The 22,195-nt window shown below is 37.5% G+C and overlaps 1 protein-coding gene across 1 annotated transcript in view; it reads left to right on the forward strand.

Moving 5' to 3' along the window:
- Window positions 1-2,032: 2,032 nt before the first annotated feature.
- Window positions 2,033-22,195, forward strand: part of LOC117964725 (sulfhydryl oxidase 2-like) — a 37,576-nt gene continuing 17,413 nt past the window's right edge. Inside the window, exons 1-6 of the mRNA XM_034909290.2 lie at window positions 2,033-2,391; window positions 17,314-17,414; window positions 19,132-19,180; window positions 19,522-19,627; window positions 21,572-21,662; window positions 21,756-21,901. Coding sequence (XP_034765181.2) covers window positions 2,130-2,391; window positions 17,314-17,414; window positions 19,132-19,180; window positions 19,522-19,627; window positions 21,572-21,662; window positions 21,756-21,901 — 755 coding nt within the window. The 5' untranslated portion in view covers window positions 2,033-2,129. The remainder of the gene's footprint in view (window positions 2,392-17,313; window positions 17,415-19,131; window positions 19,181-19,521; window positions 19,628-21,571; window positions 21,663-21,755; window positions 21,902-22,195) is intronic.

Below are 22,195 nucleotides of genomic sequence, written 5' to 3' on the forward strand. Positions count from 1 at the left end.
CAACAAAATACTAATGAAGAAACAATTAGATTCAAATGAAAAAGAACAATTTAGATTAAGTTTATTTACAGTGTTACAGGTTTAAAATGTTTTTAATTTGTCATTTTTCCTAAGAAGTGCTAATAGTGGGCCTCAGTTCCTAATGCAGCTGAACAGGTGGGTCTCAGGTAAAAAAAAAAAAAGTTTGGGCACCTCTGCTCTAGTAATATACTGCAGTATTGTACTATACAAAAAACTAGCATTAAAAAATGGTTGTACAGCGCCATGCAAATCTGGAGAATTACTGAAGAGTCAACATTCAAATTTGCAACCAATCACAGAGAATTGCGGCTGGGTTTATCCACTGACTTGTTGCTAAATGAACTGGCGGCTGTCCTCGTCTGAATCATCACTCTCACTGCCTGAAGAGGTTAAACTAGTGTTGGAATTATTCATCTTTATCCATGATATTTGTGTATCTGCGTGCAAACGGCTTTGCTTCGTGTGTAGCTATGGGCGACAATTGTGGAAATCAACGCTGTCGTGTCACATCACTGTGCCATGTTTACATACAAGGCAGTGCACTGAAGCTTGTGTGGTTTGAACACTTTGTGCATCAAAATAGCCCATCACAACAATAGGAGGGGCTGTAAAATGTGACACAAGTATTTGGAAACATATTTTCTATTGAAATAAGGGTAGATTTAACCACAGGTACCCTCTAAGAAACGTATTGTAATGTTTTAACACTGCAGGAGACCAGGGAGACGATGTTGCAGTTTCCAATTCACGGTTTATTTGTTGTACAATTACTGGGTGCCGACTGAACGTGCCGTAGCAGCTGGCAGTCCCCTTAAACTAATAATAGAAGCGGCTACAATTATTGTTTACAGGCTTCTGAATGCACTGGGTCGCTGTCGGCCTCGACCACGCAAAACAACCTTAAACACAAACTGTCTACGATGCTGACCAAGCTCTTCAGTTAAGTCTGACTCGCTCCTCGTGCTGAGGGCACGCTGCTGCTTTTATAATCATGCCCCTCCTGACACCAGCCCACCAGTCCCAAACACTCTCAGTTTACAGGGTTCCACAGCAGTCTTAGTTCAGTGTCCCTTTTTCTGATAGGCTGACACTCCATTAACCGTACCCTGCAGCAGGGAGTCTGGGTAACGTTGACCTTGCAGGTTGTCGACGTTACAGTATGTGTGTGGATAATACAAAATCATTTGTGAACTAGTTATTTTCACATTTGTGAAACTCATGTTGTAAAAATTATGTAAATATTGTAAATATTGAACATTTTTAATTTCTTTTAGTATACTGGGGTTTTTGGGGGGGGGGTTTTTTGGCAATAATTAAACAGTAGTTTCAGGTCTCCATGTGCCCATTTAATTTCTTTCAAATTGTATTTACATTGATGAGCAGGCCTACTGTATATAATACAAATAGTTAAAAAAAAAAATCCTTATTTAATTTTACCTTTACAAATATCTAAATAAGTTGAGGTGGATACATCTATTCAATTTGGTGACCCCATATTTTTATTCTGTGTTAATGTATTATTGAAGTAGTATATGTGTTATCCTGCAAAGTTTAAGAAAAAAATAGACAAAGGGTACTATATTTAAGATGAATGCTATCCGTTGAATAAGTGTGATGGCTATATAAGGTGTTTTAGAAGTATCTGACTTTGTAAGTAAATTAGTGACAACATTGAATTTGATCAGAAAAGGAATACGATTTAATCCTTTTTTAAAACCTTTTTTTTTTTAGTTTTATGATCATTAGCATAAATTGTATTAATCTATACAAACTTTAACAGTATATTCACATATTGTGTCACTTAGAAGTGTGATACAAAAATATTAAAATGCTTTTCAAGGACACTGATTTGGTTATGGAATCCTCATGAACAGCGAATATACAGTACCACAATTTCAACAACTACCACGGTGTTGCTCATTGGTTGCCTCGGATGTCACGCACAAAACGGACTCGCATTTCTATCACGACACATAAGCCAAACCCCTTAACTGAACCCGCCCCGGTTGCTAAGAAGGCGGTTGCTAGGCCCATTTCCCGGTGACGTGTACTGAGGCCCAGCCTTGATCCGCCTTCCAGCTGGTTCAATAGCACATTAGAGCCACGACATGGCGACGGGTAGCAGCTGTCCTTGTTCTATTGCTTTCGTACTCGGCTTGTACAGTCTCTTTTTTTCTGTTTTCATTTGCTGGACGCAGGCCGCTCATCTATATTCCAGCGAGGATCCTGTTACCATTCTGCACAGCGGCACAGTGAAGCAGACCCTGCAAAATTCGTCCAGTGCCTGGCTTGTCCAGTTCTACTCGTCGTGGTGCGGTCACTGCATCCAGTACTCGCCGACATGGAAAGCATTGGCAGGGGACGTTAAAGGTAGGGTTTACCGCTACATTATTACGTGGTATAGTTACAAGGATTTCATTAAATTCCTCCATCAGGACGTCGGACCTACAGTGTAAACATCTGCAAAGCTCTGCACGAGACTGAACCTCAAGGTCCTTGTCATGCCCAGGCATTGAACATTTAGTGTGTATTTCACATAAATGTCATAACTGCAAATAGCCCTTTCATTCCTTAGTTTAAAACACATCATTCAAGTCATTTTACAAACAATGGTATACTAGTGATATAGTGTATGTTGTTGTGAGTTGTATTATCGGCTTGCAGTCGATTCAGGCTTTACATTTTGTTGTGTGTGTGGAAATGTTAAGTGATCGGACAAGAGACAGCAATCGTGTTATCCAGCACGTTTGTGCATACACAGGTATTTTCGTTTTTTTCAGCCACCCCATACTGGGTAAAATACTCGTGGGATGTGTGAAAAACGGAGGCAGTTATGATTATCTAATTGTTGAGACATTACAATAAAAAGCAAACTCTAACCAGTATATCTGTCACAGCCCAATTACACACTCTATCCAGTATATCTATTACAGCCTAATTACACACTCTACCTAGTATCTCTATTACAGCCTAATTACAAACTCTATCCAGTATATTTATTACAGCCTAATTACACACTATCCAGTATTTCTATTACAGCCTAATTACACACTTGTTGCAAACAGTTCCCTATTTTTCTGCCTCCTCTTGAAAAGCAGCTGACTGTACAACAGTGCAGTACCTGTGGGTATTTTGATCATGAATGACAAACATGTACAGGTATACTAGAAGTGGAATGTTTGTGCAACATGTTAATTTGAAAGCTGCACACTAGCAGCTGGTCTCTGCTCTGGCAGTCTGAACCTTTGGCTGTTTGAACAAGCTGCTTTCACTAAAGTAGATGGTTTTTATTTAAAATATTTTACCAGGAGTAGTGCTTTTAGACAGTACCAGTACAGTACATTTGTGGGTGGGTGTATTATTGTCAGCAGGATCCAACACCAGCGTGGGATGCGAACCACATGTGTCATGGCAGGCAGCAATAATAAATGTGTTGTAAACTGCGGAAGCCTGTCCAGTGACACGTTTAGGTGTTCAAGATAAGGGCTTCCAGGTGGTGCTTAATTCCTTTATTTTCTCGAACTGGACAGACATGAACTGGATAAATTGTTTAGTCTCATATTCACTGAACAGTCTGCTTACTGCCCAAACAGAACGGTGTGTGGCCAGCAAGGCTACTGTGGCCACCTTGTCCGGATACATCTCTGGGTACACTTGACGTTTAGAGACACTCTCTGCTTATCTGCAAAGATCAAGCCCAGGTCTTGTTTCCACTGAAAGCTTTACAGTAAATAGTGAGGGCAAAGCAAAAGGAGGGTGGTGCGTATTGTAGAAGGCCTCTGCCAGCTTAATCAATTAGAACACTGTAACGGTGGAATTTAATTGTTCTCAGTGTTGCAAAGTCAGCCTGTCGAAATCAATTCCTGCAGTGATGTCAATGTTTTGTACACTAAGATGAACACGGGCAGAGAGAGCTGTGTAAAGCACCCAGTCACACACCTGAGTAAAATACAGTACAGCCAGGGTAGTCAAATATTACGTAAAGATCCACAATTCTTGGTTACAGCAATGTCAAGGTCTGGAGAAATATTATCGCTCTGACTCCTATTCCCATAGCCACAAACAAACACACAGATACACAAATATAGTTACACGAGCTGTTGGTTTTAGAGTGCTTCACAATTATTTTTTTTTTTGTAGTAACTATCTTTTTCAATAGTTTGCCTTTTTATGTCTTAACTCCATAACTTCCTTCCCTGCCAACAGTGGCGACGTGTGGGGGGGGGGCACGTCTGGTCACGTGCCCCCCCCCAGATTTCTGCCAGGCAGTGTAGCCACTGCGTTAGGATCGTTCACACTGAAACGTCTAAGAAACAAAGAAATTGCAATATTTTTATATTTTTCGCTTCCCATTATAGTCTACCTGTGTGTACACACAGGACGTGGGGCGGATGTGGCACAGGCGGCGCTGATTTTTCATTTCACTCACGGAGCGAACTATTTATTTACCGCGTTGCTATCAACCAATGAGAATACATAAGCAAGCTGCACTCGCTCAACCGCACACAGAGATGCATGTAACATATAGGCTGTGATTACTGTATATGCTATGTAGCCTAGCTACTACACACATAGATGGGGTAAAGGACATCTACTATGTAATGAGTAGCCTATGTATTTACGTAGAATGCACTCGCCTCTCGACATATCTTACTGCCAGCTGACCTCTCCAGCGGCCATCCTATTAATAAAATTATCATTTTTTACGGATTGTGCAGCCAGATTCATCAAGGGACGGTAACCAAGTCCATCCAGGTCTTGGAGATGGAGTGGTAAATGTACAACCTATTATTAATTGAATAACTAAAGAAATAAATCGGAATGAAAACAGTTCTGGATGCTGCTGAGAAAGAAACGGCAAAACTGTCAATTCCTAAGTTCGGTTACCTGTTCGTTTTTTTTAGGCTACAGCGCGTCTGTCAGCTCAACAAAGCTTGATAGGCTAGCGAATGTCAGTGCAGTGTGATACCATAAAAAACCAGTGGCTGGATTTGCTGTCAATCAACCAAAGTTTTTTGTTGGATCAGCTGTTCGTATATTTATTTATTTTTTTTATTTTTTTTAAAAGGCACTGTAGTTATACAATGTAGTTAATGCAACTGTGTGCACAAGTCCCTCCTCCCCCAAACCTCCAGAAGATTAGGTACCACCGACAGTCCTGCATCAGTCAAACGATAATTAAATTAGTCAGGATTTGTGAAATTAAATAAAATGGTTTGCTTTGCTTTAAACACCAAATGTTAGTTAACAAAAATGAACAACCATAAGTACAAATGAAATTATATATAGTTATTTTTATTTATTATCATAATGTGAAATTGAAATCTGATGCGCATGTTAAAAGTTCAAGTCCTTTGCTTTGTATTTCCTCTTTTGTTTTTAATCGGAAGTGTTCTAAACAAATCTTTTTTTTTTTTTTTTGCACAACAGTGTATTTGGTTATTGGATCTTCTGTTAAAAAAAAAAAAAAAAGATTGTTCTTTATTTTTCGAAAATAAAACATGAATGCACTAATAAGAAATCAGGTTGCCAATTGCACCACTGTGACTACTCACCTTAATAAAGTTACCATTTCCACCCTCTCCTGAAAAAAAATCCTGGCTACGCCACTGTTGCCAGGGTTTATTTAAAAATACGTAAGTGCGCAGTTTGTTTCAAACTTTCAAAACTTAACATAACCAAAGAGTGTCTAAGACCCTTCACCGTTATATTTACAGCTAAGTTTGGAGTTTTTCTACAACAAAAAAGCTAAACCACCAACGCCAGAGACATCAACAGAAACCGAACCTGACTCTTCTGTAGTTCAGAATGTTATTAACAGCACGAGAGTTTGACGATACTTTCATTTCAAACACTCAGGTTAGTGCAGGTGCAGCTGTCTGTCGATAAGAGACCCTTGTCTGTAAAGTGTTGTTTGCAGCTCTCTTGATTGTGACAATCTGGCGTAGAACTGTTTGTGATGAAAGATCTCTGGTAATGTTAGAAAGCTAGCTTAGCGTTTACATAAAAATGGTTAAAATCAGGCATTGGGTTTGAGCACAGTTTTTTGTGGGGGGTGGGGTGAGGGCTGTGCCCCACCAGTTTTTCAAACCACGAGTCGCCAGTGCCTGCCAAAACCACAGAATTGTGTAACTGTTCATGTGTTGTATGTTTCTTTAACAGACCCACACAGTGTTTCTCCATTGCAAAAGCTAAGCATTTATTCGGCCTACTGTACAGTATTAACCATGCTTATGTGTGTGATATTAATTAGACCTTCCTGTTGGAAGCTTGTATGCATTTCCAAGTCTGCCACAACAGCTGCTATATTCTCATAAACCAGGTAAACCCTAACCAAGTGAAATCTCCTTTGACTTTTTGGTACCCAGCTAATAAAGACCAAAGATATTGGCTTCATACTCGGTACACAATTGTGATGAAACCTTTATTAAAAATGCGCACGGATACATCCACCGATGAATCTACCTGTTAATCAACTAATGCCTATAATATAAAGAGTGTATGTATGTAGATATGGTTTAAACATTTAAACGCTGACACCTACATAGCATTTATACATTCATAAAAATGTACAAAAAGCACATCCCTAACAGTAACGCACCTGAGCTTGTTGCCAAAACAGTAGCTATGTAAGCTTGTAGTAAACACCCAGTATGGATCAAACTGCTCTGCAGTTAGCTGCATTGTTCGTAATAGCCCCTGCTGGGCTAGGAACCTGTCGCACTAAGGCCTGAGACACTGATGTATTTTAATGACCATGAAAAGTCTTGTTTTACTCTGACATTTAGTTGTAACATTCAAAATTATTGTATATGGGCCGCTCTGTGGTAAAGTGCCACCAAAGAGTGTGGTCATTTTAAAAGAATTCAATTATTAATTGGTCTGCACCACCAAATCGGCTTACTGATAATCAGGATTTCTGCTTTAAATGGGATACAACTCAGGGAGACAGTTCTTCCCAATGCTATTTTTGTCATTTTAATTGGGACATCACTTCGTTTAATTGGGATATGGTATGTTCAAATGATGAACGGAGATCGCTTCAGAGCAAGACCGGTTAAAAGAACGAGTGAGTTTGTGATTACGCTGTGACATGTGTAAACCATGTTGAACTCTTGAAGGAGCTGGAGTCTCCTGTGGTTTCTCAGGCTGCTGTTGCAAATAAAGTTGACGTGTCAACATCGCAGGTGCCTCGCCTTGTGATTAAGATGTGATTTTATTCTTGTTCATTTAATGTAGAAATTAAAAACAGTGATTAATTTTGTTTCGGAATAAAACAAAAAGACTTGTATTTAACATTTAATCAACGTGATATGATTTCATTCTTTTTCTTTTCTTTTAGAAACAAAAGTGTGACTAAGGTCATCTCAAATGCCTCGTTTAATCGGGATATTTTTACTGTACAAGAGTAACTGTATATTTTTAGTTGTCAGACTGAGAGATTTTAATTAAAGTAGGATGAGCCATGAAATCTTAGCAATCGATTTAAAAATCTAGAATAAGGAATTATTTGAATTTAGTAGATGTGTGGTTTAGACGGATGCAATTTGAACTTTTCAAAACATTCTGAAGACCCAATAATATACCTAGAAAATATCTGTATTCGGTATTAAGGCTTTATACTCAAGGGATAACTCCTACTAATGTGGATATTATGAGGAAGAAAAGTATAACAAAAAAAAACAAATGTAGTTTTGTGCCATGTTTATCATAGAAAACCATTGTAGAAAAAAGCACTAAAGTCACACCTGAAAACACCTCAAAAAAAAAAAAAAATCCTGTTCACTTTTAACAAAAATTGTCCTATATTCAGTTAGTGAGCTAATTTCAACTACAGAGTGAGTTTATCAGATTCATTCAATGCTCTTGTGAGCGCACCTACTAAACAACACCATTAGCATCAACAAAACTGTCTTGGTAAAGGTTGAAAAAGAACTAACTACACATGCATGTAATTTAAAATATGACCTAACATCAAGTCTTAGGTAGGTTGTATTGGGCAACGTGAAGATGCCCAAGCGTTTGTGTCCTCGCAATACCATTTGAGGTTAAAGCTCTCAGTCTTCTCTGTCACAGCACTGCATGGCCAGTTACTTTGACCCTGGGAGTTCCCCATCTTTTAACAAAACCTTCTATTGTTTAAGGAGGCAGGGATCACATTGTGTTAGGTCAGTGGCCCTCGATCACCCAGCTGTTCTGCTTAGTTGTTTTGCAGTTAGATTCTGCCACTGAAATGATTTTAGTGCATTACCATTCCTTGTTTATGACTACAATTCTAGGGTTTGACACATTATTTAAAATATGTATTTTAAAACTTCATACAGTATTTAGGAAGCAATATGAGGACAGCTGTTACAATCTTTAAAGTCAGTATCTTGAGTTGTATTAAACTGGTATTACATTTAAAAAGCTGTTTTAAATCCTTTATTAAATATTTTTAAATGTTTGTTTAAATGCATTTAGTTTGATTCACAGTAAGTGTTGCAAGCATGTATGCTTATATATGTTTATCTTTTAACAAATTAGACCCCTGTCTCGGTTGTATACCTTTTGAGCATGGCGTTAATGTAGGCTCTCTACTACAGTATAACTGTATATCTAAAGCAGCTGTTAAGCTCCATACTCTTGAACTGTCTCTATTATTGCCACTTATAACACACAAATAAATATCAGCATGGTAAGTGTTTCAGGGCTCTCCAAAACGCTTTCCCATTGAGGGTCCAGGACTCTCAACTAAAAAAACTGTTTAATGCAGTCGGTTTAACAACCAATCCAGAGAACGTAACTCATTTACAAAAAGTAAACTGTCCACAGCAGTTCAGTAAATTGTCCATGGCTTATATTTTACTTGGACACGGTCTTTGGGTAAGTCGTTTTGGTAGCCTTGTGCAAGATTTATTTTTTTCAAAAAAAGCAGCAGCTGGTGGTACATGTTTAATTTTGCTCATTGTCAGAGTTTTGTAGGGTCCCATCTAATTAAATGGGTCACGCAAATTAGTTGTGTAACCCAGACACTTGTCACATAAGTTGCACTTTACTTTCTTGCCGTCTTATTTTAGAAAATAATTGCCAAACATCAGAAGGCTTTGTTTCAAAGTCGATATTTGTTAACTTGTTCCATTGCTCATCCTGAAGTAGGGGAGAAGGTGAGCTCAGTCGCACGCAGATTCAGAGAGCCAGACATGAGGCGAGCGGGGGGAAGTCTTTGCTGAAATACAATAAAAGCTTTATAGAAACGATGCACAGGCTTGACTATCAGTAGTGTTCAAACGATACGATGCATCGATGCATTGTCTTAGTCCCAAAGTCTTAATGTTATGGTACACATCTTTTATTTTTATTAAAGTTTTGACAATTGTTTCATTAAGAAACAAACAGAAATTTTATTCTCTAAAGGCTGTTCACCAGGCGCAATACCTTTTTTTTTTTTTTTTCCCTCCCCCGTTGGGAGACCAGATACTTTCGCAGTGACATGACCATATACATCTGAAGTGACAGACACGATGACAGATTTGAAAACTGCAACTGCCAGATCTATAAAACTATAACAAATTGCTATTGACAAGACTATGATCAAGACTGGGATCAAGACTGGTACATGTTAGTCAACCATTATGTGCATTCTCCCATATATTTCTTTCATATGTGCATTCTCCCATATATTTCTTTCATATGTGCATTCTCTCATATATTATCTTTCGTCTAGTCCCCTGTGAAAAGCCAAATTCTGCGGCAAGGGTTCATGATTTCTGCAACAGAAATTCTTGAATTCTGCGGTAGCCTTTTAAAAGTTAAAACCAACCTGGTTCTTTTGTTAATTTCCCTTTTTCTTTTTTTTTTTTTTTAATAAGGCTGTTTTCAAAGTTTATTAAGTACATGCTGAAACAAATAGCAAATGAATACACAAAAACATTTATTGAAACTTTTAATAACTTTTATTAATTCCAAAAACAAAATTGTGAGGCCACTGTCAGCAGGTAGAAAAGTAAAATAAATGATCAAATAAATACTGGTGTTTTTCCAGTTTTAAACCTTCACTGCAATGAGGGAAAAATACTTTGAAAGTGAGCAACTGCAACTAGAAACTATAAAATTGACCTGAAATTAAAAAAAAAAAAAAAAAAAATTCTCCATTTTCTCAGGGCTCTGATAGTTTCTTCAGAAACGACATGCATGGTCTGCAAAACAGTTAACCCCCTTCCTCATACAAGAGTCTTGGGTATTCCCCAGCACGATCAGCGGCTGTTTTATTTCCTAAGTGGTTTTGCCTCCAGGCACATGTTTGCTCTTAAATGTATCCGTGTTAGCTGAGGATTTGAATAGTCACAGCACGTCAGTGTCTAAAACGAGTGGATTGCTTTTCCTAAGAGCGGGTTGAGCAAGATGAACAAAGCAAAGGTATTCAAAAATCTCACTGCGCCACCTTGTGGAATGTTTAACAAACTTGAATTTTTTCTAATGAATGCTAGTTAGGCTTGTTGCTGTGGAAAATCAATAATTCTGCAACCCAGAGTGCATTCCGCAATCGTGTTTTTCACAGGGGACTATTCATCTCTGTCTCTTTATAATTGCGATGGTCTTTGTCATAAAGCTCTAAGTATTTTACCATGGTAAGTATTATGGTTTTGGATAGTGCTTCCCCCTGGTGGACACCGTGCATTGAAGCTGTTCTGTAATTGCTCAATTCCCAAGTTGTCGCGTGACAATATATCTGTGATATTGAAGGGCTTATATACACATTTTCCTGTGTGTACTTATATCAGACCTGTATCGATACACTTTAATAAAATTGTATAAAGTCCTTTAACATCACAAATATTTTGATATCATCCCAGTGTGGATGAAAGTCAGTTTTTCTGTGTGCGTCTAACACCATGGTATTTTGAGCATTTCTCCCTCAAGAAAGGTGGACTTAATTTATATGTGAATTACAGTACAAATTGGTTGAAATACTATGCCCAAGTAAAAGCTACTTCATTTATTATACTAATGATTACCCACATCTTTAAAGTATCTGAAATATACGTCTGAAATTGTGAAATTGCCCTTGTAGTTTTCATGAGAGATTATTGGTGTTATATTTATTTGTAACAGGATTACCAGAGCTGTTTCTTTGACACTAATCCAGAACCCCACCTAGTACAACGGGACACTAAAGGCTGGGAGATAAATTTGATGTGTTTGTGTTTTAATGTGCAGTACAGTATGTGTAGTGTTCCGCATTTCCGTTTTATTCCAAATTTTACCGAAAAATTACAGGATTTATTAACTGGACGTCGGTTTTTACTGATTTTATACCTGTTTTTGTCTATTATTCAATATTTTCCCGGTACTATTTTATAGGAAATACACAATATTTTGATTAAAATGCTGTTTTATTTTGACTCCGACATTCAGCTGTACACTGTATATCCTAGGATACAGCAGAGGTTTAGACATCAGATGATCAAATAACATTCAAACGTGGTTCTCTGTCACTTCACAACCACATTCTCACCTGATTATGTTGGCCAATCAAAGTCTGATTATTGTGGCAATTGCTATGATATTTTTAGTGGATGAGGAATGGAGAGAAAACGTAAATTAGGTCATATATTCAAAAGAAAATAAATGTTTCGAAGTATGCAATAATAGCAGTAGTGGGTCAGATGAGGCAGAGGATGCATAGCGCTACAAATACTGCTGCATTGAGGTACATGTTCACGCTGACAATAAAAGAACACACTGAAAAATAAGCGACACATTAAACAAACAAAGTGAATGGAGACAAGCAATCCATTTATGCAGCTTTTACACGTGCTTGAATAAAAAGAAAGCGCAGAATGACTTAATGAGTTTGTCAGAGCGCTGTGCTTTGCTGGACAGCCATTGTTTATTGCAGAGAAGTATGTATTGGTGACTTCGTGTGACAGTACTGTCTGTAGTAAAACACTGCCTAACACCGACAATCTTAGTGATGCTTTTATTGTCAATTAATTTTTTTATTTTGTTTTATTTTTATGATTTCAAGGTGAATAAACCTGGCTTGTTTTTTGCTGATGTCATGTTCATACCTTCTGTAGATACTATTTCCATCAGCACAGCGATTGCCCAAACGTTCACAAAGTACCAGCTAACTTGGAAAAATGTGGCTTCGACTTGCACAGATTCTGCTTTATCATACATGCCAGGGACATTATTAATCAGAAACCAGAACTGCTACTCATCATATTCCACATGTAAAGTGTTTTTTTCTGAGAATTTTTCCCCCGATTTTTACTGAAGTTTGAATTAAAAACTATTTTGTACTGATTTTATCCCTATTTGTAATATATGTAAAATAAACTCTGAAAAATTCCCAGATAAACGAAAAACACGGAACACTAAGTGTGATATGATATCGACGTTTCAGAAGAATCTGCATTGTTAGTGACAGAGATGGAGAGCATTGCAAGAGAGTTGTTACTTTTGGACTGTAGCTGTTCCTTTTTGAAACACTTTAGAAGACATGTATCTTGGATCGTTTTATATAACTTGTGTTTTTTAGCCAAATTCTTAATGTTGTTGCATACGTGTCAGTGTCTGCCCCAGCTGGTGATTGCAGAGCTCGTGGTGGTTGAAGCCCAGCGCAACACAACAAGCCATTCAGCTGGCTGGCCTTACCCTGGAATTAGTTTTTCACTCATTGTGGGAAAAGTGCACATTTGCTAAATAAACTGATAAAAACAAAAGCACCTGCCCTGATCCCATAAAAGAGCAACTTATGTATGACATGCAAAGCCTGCAACTCTCAAGGTCGTCATGTTGATGTTTGAATGAAATGTAATGCCTTCAAAATGTATGCTCACTAACAAAATGACATTATACCGCGGTACGACGATAACCGTGGTATGTTTTTTGATGGTTACCATACCGTCAAAATTTGATACGGTGACATCCCTATTTGTGATGTCACCATGTTTTGTATTTGATTGAAAATCCTATTTTACAGGTAATCCATATAAATGGAATAAAACATACACACGTAGTTTTAAAAATACGTTCTATAGAATGATTATGTTTTTATAATTTAAATAAAAATAAATGTTTATTTGCACGTAATTGAGGCTGCTTGTGATATATACAGTAAGCTTGCATTGCACCAGCACCAACTGCAGAGGACTTAGGAAAACAAAGCTTTATTTAACACTCACCGTTCAAGCAGGTTATCAGTCATTCACATTTTACTACTTTTAATACTACTACTACTACAAATAATAATAATGTCAACTTACGCTTGTCAAGTGACCCCGGAGATTTTGTTTTAGTAATATGCATTATACAAATCAAAAGATAGAATTTTGCATGCAAGTGACATTTTAAAAACAACATAGAGAACGAACCTTCGAACCTTTGAACACAGCCCTACAGAAACCGTATGTTAAAATATACCAAACCTAAATCTAACTCGGACTAAGAATATATTTTTTATTTTTTATTTGTTTTTATTAGGAGCAAAAATAATACAAGATGGTTGCATGAATTAAATGAAAAAAACTGAAAATAAAATTTATTTTACAGAAGGTCCACAACTGTACCGCAGATCCTCGTCTTCCTTTTATAGGCAGGTGGTTTCCAACAAACAAGTAGTAACCCTTGAAGTGATAGCCACAGTCACTTTTCTTATTGTACCTTGGTCGTCTGAGAAAGCCAAAGCTATTAGTTTAACAATTGAAGTGTGCAGAGATATTACTCACAAAGCCTTTTTACAATGTTAGGGCTGTCCTTAAGTCTGATAGGAGTTATTAATTAAAAATCTTGCTCAAAGATTCCTTATAGGAATTAACAGGCAAGATACTTTTCCCCCTTTGCATCTGTATCCAGGTACAGAATCAGGCTGGTAACCTCTATGTGATCCAGTGAATAAAACAAGCAACAGAGACCAAGTCCTTATCGGGAACAAGCAGGAGCCTGCAGCTTCCAGACGAAGACTGATCGAAAAGGCCGCGGCTCTCTAAAAGGGTTTTATACTCTTTTAGAAAAGACCAGAACTTTCTCATACTTTCCAGTAGTTTTCCACAAAAACATTACACCCTGCTCATCAGGCATTACACCTTACCACCTCACATGTCCCATAAATTGTTATTTTCATAGAAGAGTTTGTACTTTGTACCATGTTAATCTTTGTATTCTACTGAAAACCATTGTAACCTCAAGGCCATACATCCTTGAGACACTAACTCTCTAAAAGGTCTCTGATACACATCTTGTTGGTCAGCTTGCCTTACTGACTGCTTAGTTTCATAAAGCAATGTTAACTTGTCTTAATGACCGTTATTTCGGGCCTGTGTTACTACAACAGGATTGATTGTCAGTGTGGGAGTTTGGTAAAAAAAAAAAAAGAAATATAAAATATGTAACGTTATACAGATGTCCTGAAATAACTTAAACTGAAATAAAATGACTGGATTTGCTGCTCTGATATTTTGCAAGGTGCTCAACACCTTGCAAAATATGTGTTTCCATCATTCTGGGGTCCCCCTGCATTCAAAAACTTTAGAGAATCAAGAGTGCTTAAATAACCCTCTAACTTTTTGGTGTGAATTATTGGAAACAATTTAGTGTTCACTACAGCGTAACGTAAGACCATCCTCATAATAAGAGCTTTTTCTAAATGATTTACAACTGGACTAGGAAACATAATGTGTAAGTTATTTAGAATTGGTGCTTTCAGTCTGCAACCCTGTACATGATCTAAAACCTCTGTCCCCTCTTTCCTGGATAGCTCCAAATTCTGGATTATGCATTATTAATGTGAAAACAAAATGCAAAATTGTACAACTAAACAGTGTGTGTATGTTTTGCCTTTGCATTTTCCTGCTCCAAACATGCTTCTAAACCAAGCGCTGATCCATGCAGCCTTAGCAAAGTGCCTGAGGAAGATCGTTTTGTGATCTGACTATGCTATATTTTGATAATGGTCGACGACACACAATGCAAGTTTCAGTGTCTCCAATAGCAGAGACAGATGATTGCAGTGGGATAGTCTGCTTATTCTTATTTACAGAAATTTTTATTTTTTTGTACAAACTCCACATGTGTAATAATCCTTGGTAAAAACATTGGAAGCTGACTTGTGCAGTGTCATGTGAATTGTAGATATTAATCTAATAACAAGTCTTGGTATTAAAATACATTTTTAATGATGTTGCTATACATATTTTATTTACTCCATGCTCCTAAATATACCTGTATCATTAAATGTTTGTTCTTTATTCTATATGACAGATAATGTTCTAATTCTGTTTACCATCAGCTGAACAAAGTCATTTATTTATTTGTTTTATATGTTAGAATTTTTGTAACAAACTGCAGCTCCTCGTTTTGATAATACTAAGTTACTATTTTAGGGTTTTTGGTGAAGTCAAATATAAAATGAATTGCAGTAATTTAAGTAATGTAGAGTAGTATTTCTCCGTTTTTGGTAATCCTTCATTTATAACCAGCAGTAGAAAATTTTTTTGACGGTTAAAGGAAGCAGTGGTGGCTGTTTCCATGCAGGCTCGGGAGCTGCTGCCTCCCATCTGCTCTGTTCTCAGTAGCAGGCTGCTGTCAGGAGGAGGGGTGGGAGGCTGCATTGTTTCGGAGTGCTCCGGCTCGCATTACCATGATAGTGCCTCCATTCATTGTTTAAGTTTGGAGAGGGGCAGACAGACAGGTGGGAGCTAGGCGCAGGGCGCAGAATAAATAGCAAATGCCCCAAACAACCCCTCCTCCTTTTCTTTCACAGAGAAGGCCATTCCCTCTTCACGTGAAGGCTTGTCCATCTGCTCCCGTGGATGGATGCAGTCAGCACTGGCAGCCTTCGTTATTTTTGTTGTTGTTTTCAGTAGCCTATTTATTTACAGTATTTAGTTATTTTCAGAGCTGGTTTGGAGTATATCCACACATTGGCACAGTTAATATTTCTAATTGTTTTCTTAATTCTCTCATTAACCCCCCAATCTCATAACTGACACACAAAACAAAAACCTGTTCAAACTGATCAGTTGTTAGATAGATTGTTAACAGTGGTATTTACACTGAGGATAAAGTACATTTACATTAAATACATGTACATTTTATAAATATTTCCATGTTTTGCTGGAAGTGTTGGTTATGAGCTACACAACTGTGCCAGGCTGCACTAGTGAGTTAAACAGTAATATTTTTTAAAAATAATGAAGAGCATATATGTCCTTCCCTCCAGAAACTCTTGACCTTTCACCTTGTTTGAACGTTATTTTGTTATTTGTACACAGTCAGTGGGTGTCGGGCAAAACTCTGGGACATACATAGAATGGTGTATAAATACAAAGTGGCATAGCTTTTCTCATAATTACCGTTTCAGAAACAACTTAAACCCTTTCAGATTTTTGTATAAAAACAATTAAATGTATAAAATTTCACTCTGAAACTTAAATCTGACTCTGGGACAGGGGTTGGTTATGAGATTCAAAATATGTAAAATGTATCGAGTTATTGTGCAGAGTAGATTACAATGTTACCTTTCTAAAAATATATAATTTTCAATGGGAAAATAATTTGTTTTGAGAAATATGACAGCTGGACACCAAGTTACATAGTTATTTGAAAATTCCCCAGATATGTCAGAAAGAAAAAAAAAAAAAAAAAAAACTTTGTTTCTAGAAGGTACTGTCATTGCATGTTGGACATGCTACTCTTTACCTGAATCCAGGGTAATATAACATTAGACATGACTTGTATAATAATTATAGCCCAGTTGCCCTTTTATTGCAAAACTCACAAAACAGTGGTCAGGGATGCAGCTTTCTGCAGGATTGTATACCTGCACCAGGTATGATGCGCTTATGATGTCACTTTGAAATTAAATCAAATGCTACTTAACATTGTTTCCTTTTAAAATTTTCAAAATAATCGTGTCCTAAATAAGTTTCAGAGCATGTGTCTTTGTACTGTGTCTGTTTTGAATGAACTGCTTCTACACTCCTATATACAGTGCACCTAAGACCAGCAACAATGTATGTTTTATTTTACAATATAATGTATAGATTTCAGGACCACCCTATACTCTAAATAATAGTAAAAATGCCTTATAATATGCCTTTAGTTGAGGCTGTGCGGTCAGGTGACTGGGAGGCAGTGTGGTCTAGTGGTTACTCAGCAAAGGGATTCAGGGCCTGTTCATCTGGACAATAAAACTGCCTCTCCATCATCTGTGTGAGTTATATGAAGAAGCTGATCCCACAGTTTCTAAAGTGTGTTTGTATGCAGTCTAGTGCACCGTGGTTTTGATTGTGGGGTTCTTTACAGATTGGGAGCCAGCTATTCAAATAGGCGTGCTGGACTGTGCAGATGAGAAGAACTTTGATGTCTGTAAAGAGTTTGGGGTCCACTTCTATCCTACCTTCAGGGTAAGTCGAAACACCAACAACAATTTTATTCTGTATTTTAATAGATTTATCATCCATACTGATAAATAGCTAGTGCAAAATGTAGACATACTATTAAAAAAATAACACATTCAACAACATATGTTTAGACTACAATTTGTTTTTCAGTGTAGTTCTTGCAACTGGACAGTTTGGGAACTGAAAAAAAAAAGTTGCAGGGGAGGGGAGGGAGTTCATGGCTTCAAAGTGAAAAGCCCCAGTCACACCTGGAATGATAATGATAATGATAACAATAACCATTTTTAAAAATCATTCCAGTTCAAATGAATGGAGGAGAATGATAAGTCATTGTAAATGAGAACGATAGCTATCGTTTCGATCACTTTCAGAGCGTTTTTTTTTTTTTTTTTTTTTTTTTTCCCTGCTGTAACAATAACATGTTCCTGGCCAGTCAGGGCTGTATTAAATGTGACATCAACTACCTGGTGTTTTATATGTTATTTTAAACACGCTAAACAGTAAATACAGGCATTGCAATGATTTACTACAGAGAAGACTGCCCTCCACTGTTCCACCGCAGAACATCACGTCGGAAAACTGGTTCTAGTATACATCAAGGAATCTTTCTTTTTTTTTTTTTTTAATTGTTATGAATTATTTGATTAAACAGTCATTAATGTATAATTATAGCACAAGCATGATGTGTGATCCTATGTGCTCCATAAAGACATGTCAGTCTGCATATTGTAGTTGCTTTTGTTTTTTTCTTTTGCTTTAAATAAGTCCATTAGTATAAATATATACACATTTATTTTCGTCTCTCGTCATATTCAGTAAGGTGTAATCAGCGACACATACCATGTTCTTATTTTATGTTTCAAGTTAATGGGAAGTGGTTGTACCCAAGGCGTAATTTTCAGCACTTGACTATACCAACGAGCGTGTGGAATTCCCCTAGCTCCTCCCTACTCTAGTATTCTGTGTACCCACACTCGTCTTTTCTGTCTCCTATGCCTTCTGTTGATCTAATACAACAGGGGTATTTCTTAATGTTCCTCATCACTGTCCCTCATCTTGCTGGAAATAAGTGGGCGTGTACTAAAAAGTTGATTGGCATTTGCTGTACAATATATCTGAGCCCTTTTTCGTTCTGGTGTGACCGCTCCATAAACGATTTATGGTTATGGTTATCGTTCCAGGTGTGACCAGAGCTTTAGAATTATAAATGGTAATTTGTCAAATGATTTCAAGATTGTTTATTTATTTTTTTAATAAACATTTTCTTTGAGAGATCTACATCACATTGTTGAGCAAGTCTAAGGAAAGTAATACTCTGAATTCAGCTGTTTAATCTAAGTTTAAACATCCTTTCTTTTCCATACTGTGTGTATAAGAACTGAATACTCTGTGAACGTTCATGGAGTGCTGTGGTTATTTAGTTGTCATTTTGTGTCCTCTATCTTATTGGTATACTTATATAAATTCTGGCAAAAACGAAGAGTCATATTTGCCTCTGAATACATTTCAAGCTGTGCTTTCAAATAGTTGTCCCAGCAGTACTGTGATGTCTCTTATTGAAAATTGTAGTAACTTCAATAATAAGATGTGATGATCTTAACTAGGATCTAATGTACAGATGTCCCTCCACTGTTAAAATAATTCCAAAACAATAACTAGCCCAGTCACTGTTCCAGTAGCCCTTTAGGATCTTTAACTGCCCCACTCTTCTCTCTTGCAGTACTTCAAGGCACGTAACAACAAGTTTGATCTTGGGAAACCTTATAGAGGTAATTCTTCATCAAGAATCATACTTGTTCCTTTAAAATAATCTTCCCTCTTATGCTGTTGTGGTTTTTATTTTAACACAAAAGCAGTAGTAAGTTTGGATAACCACATTTAAAAAAGAAACAACCTTACGTGTTAATTCTGCTATAACTGTTAAGTTTTGTATATATTTTAATTTGTCCTTAATTGGATATTGTCTTTCAGACTTGCAAAATATAATATCGATTATGGCACAACACTATAAGGATGGTGGGATGTCTGTCTGCTTATAGCCAGAGCACTTGGTTCATTGTAACGCACTTGTGTTTTGTAATGATAACTTGCTGCTCTTTTATCCCCACAGGGGCAAACAGGGAGCTGCCTACAGTCCGGCAGGTGATGGTAAACTTTCTTCAAAACCACAGCCAGGAAGAATGGCCCCCAGCCTGCCCTCCTCTGGAATCCTCTAGGTACTGCAGGGTAAACTTTATTTAACCTGACACGATAGAATTGTGAAGGCGGTTCTACACTTGGGGCGAGCAACGGGAGCGAATTTTGTATCTACATCAAAGGCAAATATTTTAGCAGAAACGGTCATGTGACCCTGTCCTTATCCCTCCTGCTGTTCTCCCACCTAATCCCACACAAGACAGGTGGCCCATTCACAACACCACTCCCGCAGCACAGAGACTATAGAGCAAGCGAGTGAAGCCAACACACACCAAAGAGAGTGAAGTCGCCACACACCCAGGAGAGAGAGCGAGCGAGAGAGAGACAGAGAGAGAGGTCCCGCGGACAGGGGGAAGAGATAAAAACACACACAATCACGTTCGCAGTAATACAACACAATACACCCACAGCGCACACAAAACGGTACACAAACAACTATTTACATCATTTACCTTTCTCGTCCACCCTCTCCCACAGTTCCAACCGTGCATATTGCATTAAGTGTTGCAGGTGGGGCTTATCCTGGAACTGTGGTTAGAGCAGGGATTGGGATTGGCCCTGGGGCTGTGCCTGGGTGTGGTTTTGTGAGTGGGTTGGGAACTGGCTTTGCTTCCGATTGGTCCGTTTCACTCTAGTCACTTTTAAATGATTTGCTCGCATCGCTCACGTCCAGTGTAGATTCACCTTAACCCTTGAATTGTATTAAACAGGCACTTAACAACTAAGTAACCTTGCACATTGACATCATAAAAAGCACCACTTTCTATTTATTTATTAATGTTTTTATTTATTTATGTATTATGTGTAAGGCTTCTGATTTTCAGTTTTAACCAGTGAAAACCGATAACACCCCCGATTTACAAAAACATGAAATTGGTGTATAGCTAAAAAAACACTGGAAATGGTTACTTAATTCACGTGGACTTCAACCCTTTCACATAAAACCTACTACAAAAAATACTTTAAACCCATTCTAAATACTTTAAACCTACCCCAATTACTGAGTGGCAGCAAATTCCTACATTTCTACTGGAGACTCCGCTTGCAAGATCTAAAACGAGATTACAATTAGAAGGCTTGTTTGCAGGATTTAAAGCTATATTACAGTTAGATAGGGAGAATTTAAAACAGAATTGCAAATTGTGGTGAAATGTAAAAAATGCCTGCACACAAAAACCCCAGAAGAATGTGCCCGTGACCATAAGGATTTCGTCATGGAAGACAGCAAAGGAAAGAAGGTACAACTTAAGTGTGCAAGTACTGTCGAGTGACTGTACATATTGTAACAGAAAAAAACACCCAAGCATTTTGGAAAGTAACTGAAAACAATAATTTCATGCAGTATATAAAAAGCAAAAGCCCCCAAAAAAACAATTGACATTAAACTCGAATAGCTAAAAATAAGCAACGAAAAATGAAATTAATAAAAAATGTAAAACACAAGCCCTAATTATATAATATCAGATACAGCTTTTGGAGTCTCTGTTATGTTTTCAATTTTAGAATCGGTGTGCTCCGTATTGAGTATAACACTGTTGTAAAGACTTTAAATGTGTGTAATCCTGGAAAATCGCACCACAATCTTCAGTGCTGCAAGCTACTGAATTTGCTAAATATCACAAGATTCCAGTGTAGAGTGAAATCAAAATAGAACTTTACATGACATTTCTGTGTTCCATTGAGATCTCACATGGTGGCACATTAAAGCAGTTTAATATATTGGGGAACTACAAATGTTTAAAGCTAGAAGGTTAATATCCAACATGTTGTAAAGCTGTCAAATAAACTTGTGGAGGCAGTTCACCTGGAGACAAGAGAACAAGGAGGTAAGTAGTGTGGAGATTCAAACTGAGTTGGTGGAGTCAATTACCAATGTGATGTAAGAAATTTGAAAGTGGCAGCGTTGAACATTCTTTTTTTGCAATGAAGTTGAGTTTATTGTCATGAAATTGTTTTTCTCAAAGGTCTAGTGATGTCCTCGCCCTGCTTGGCAAGAAAAAACAGCAGTACACAGCAGTTATCATTGAGGATGAGAATTCGTTTGTGGGACGAGAGGTAGGATCACTTGTTTTTACTAAACTTTTAATCAACAATGCACAATAAGTGCAAAGCAATAAGTATCTCGGATTCATTCCTCGTGCCCCACAGGTGATTCTGGACCTGATGCAGTACGACGGCCTGACTGTGATGAGAGCTCTGGGTTCGGATGCATCCCTCCTGGAGAAGCTGGGAATCCTCTCCCTTCCTGCTGGATACCTCTTTCATCCCAACGGCAAGCATGAACTCATGAAAGTGTAAGTGTGCAGAGAAAGTCTTGTCCATACTGTTTCAGTCTTTGTGTAGTTCATTAGAAAGAGTAATATGCTGAAGCCAGTACATTCCTAGTATTAATAAAAGTTCATGATGTGTAAAATTTGGTTCCTCTCTGGATTCTACTCTGACATGCAGCAGAGAGAATCCTGCTGCATTTTGGCTACCGGTAATTATTCATTATACTTATTTGTAGTTTGTGTAGATGCAACATGTTATATATATTTTAACTGATCATGGCAGTAACTATAGGCTACAATGAATGTTTTTTTTTTTAT

The sequence above is a fragment of the Acipenser ruthenus genome, chromosome 15, assembly GCF_902713425.1.
Source record: "Acipenser ruthenus chromosome 15, fAciRut3.2 maternal haplotype, whole genome shotgun sequence".
Taxonomy (NCBI): domain Eukaryota; kingdom Metazoa; phylum Chordata; class Actinopteri; order Acipenseriformes; family Acipenseridae; genus Acipenser; species Acipenser ruthenus.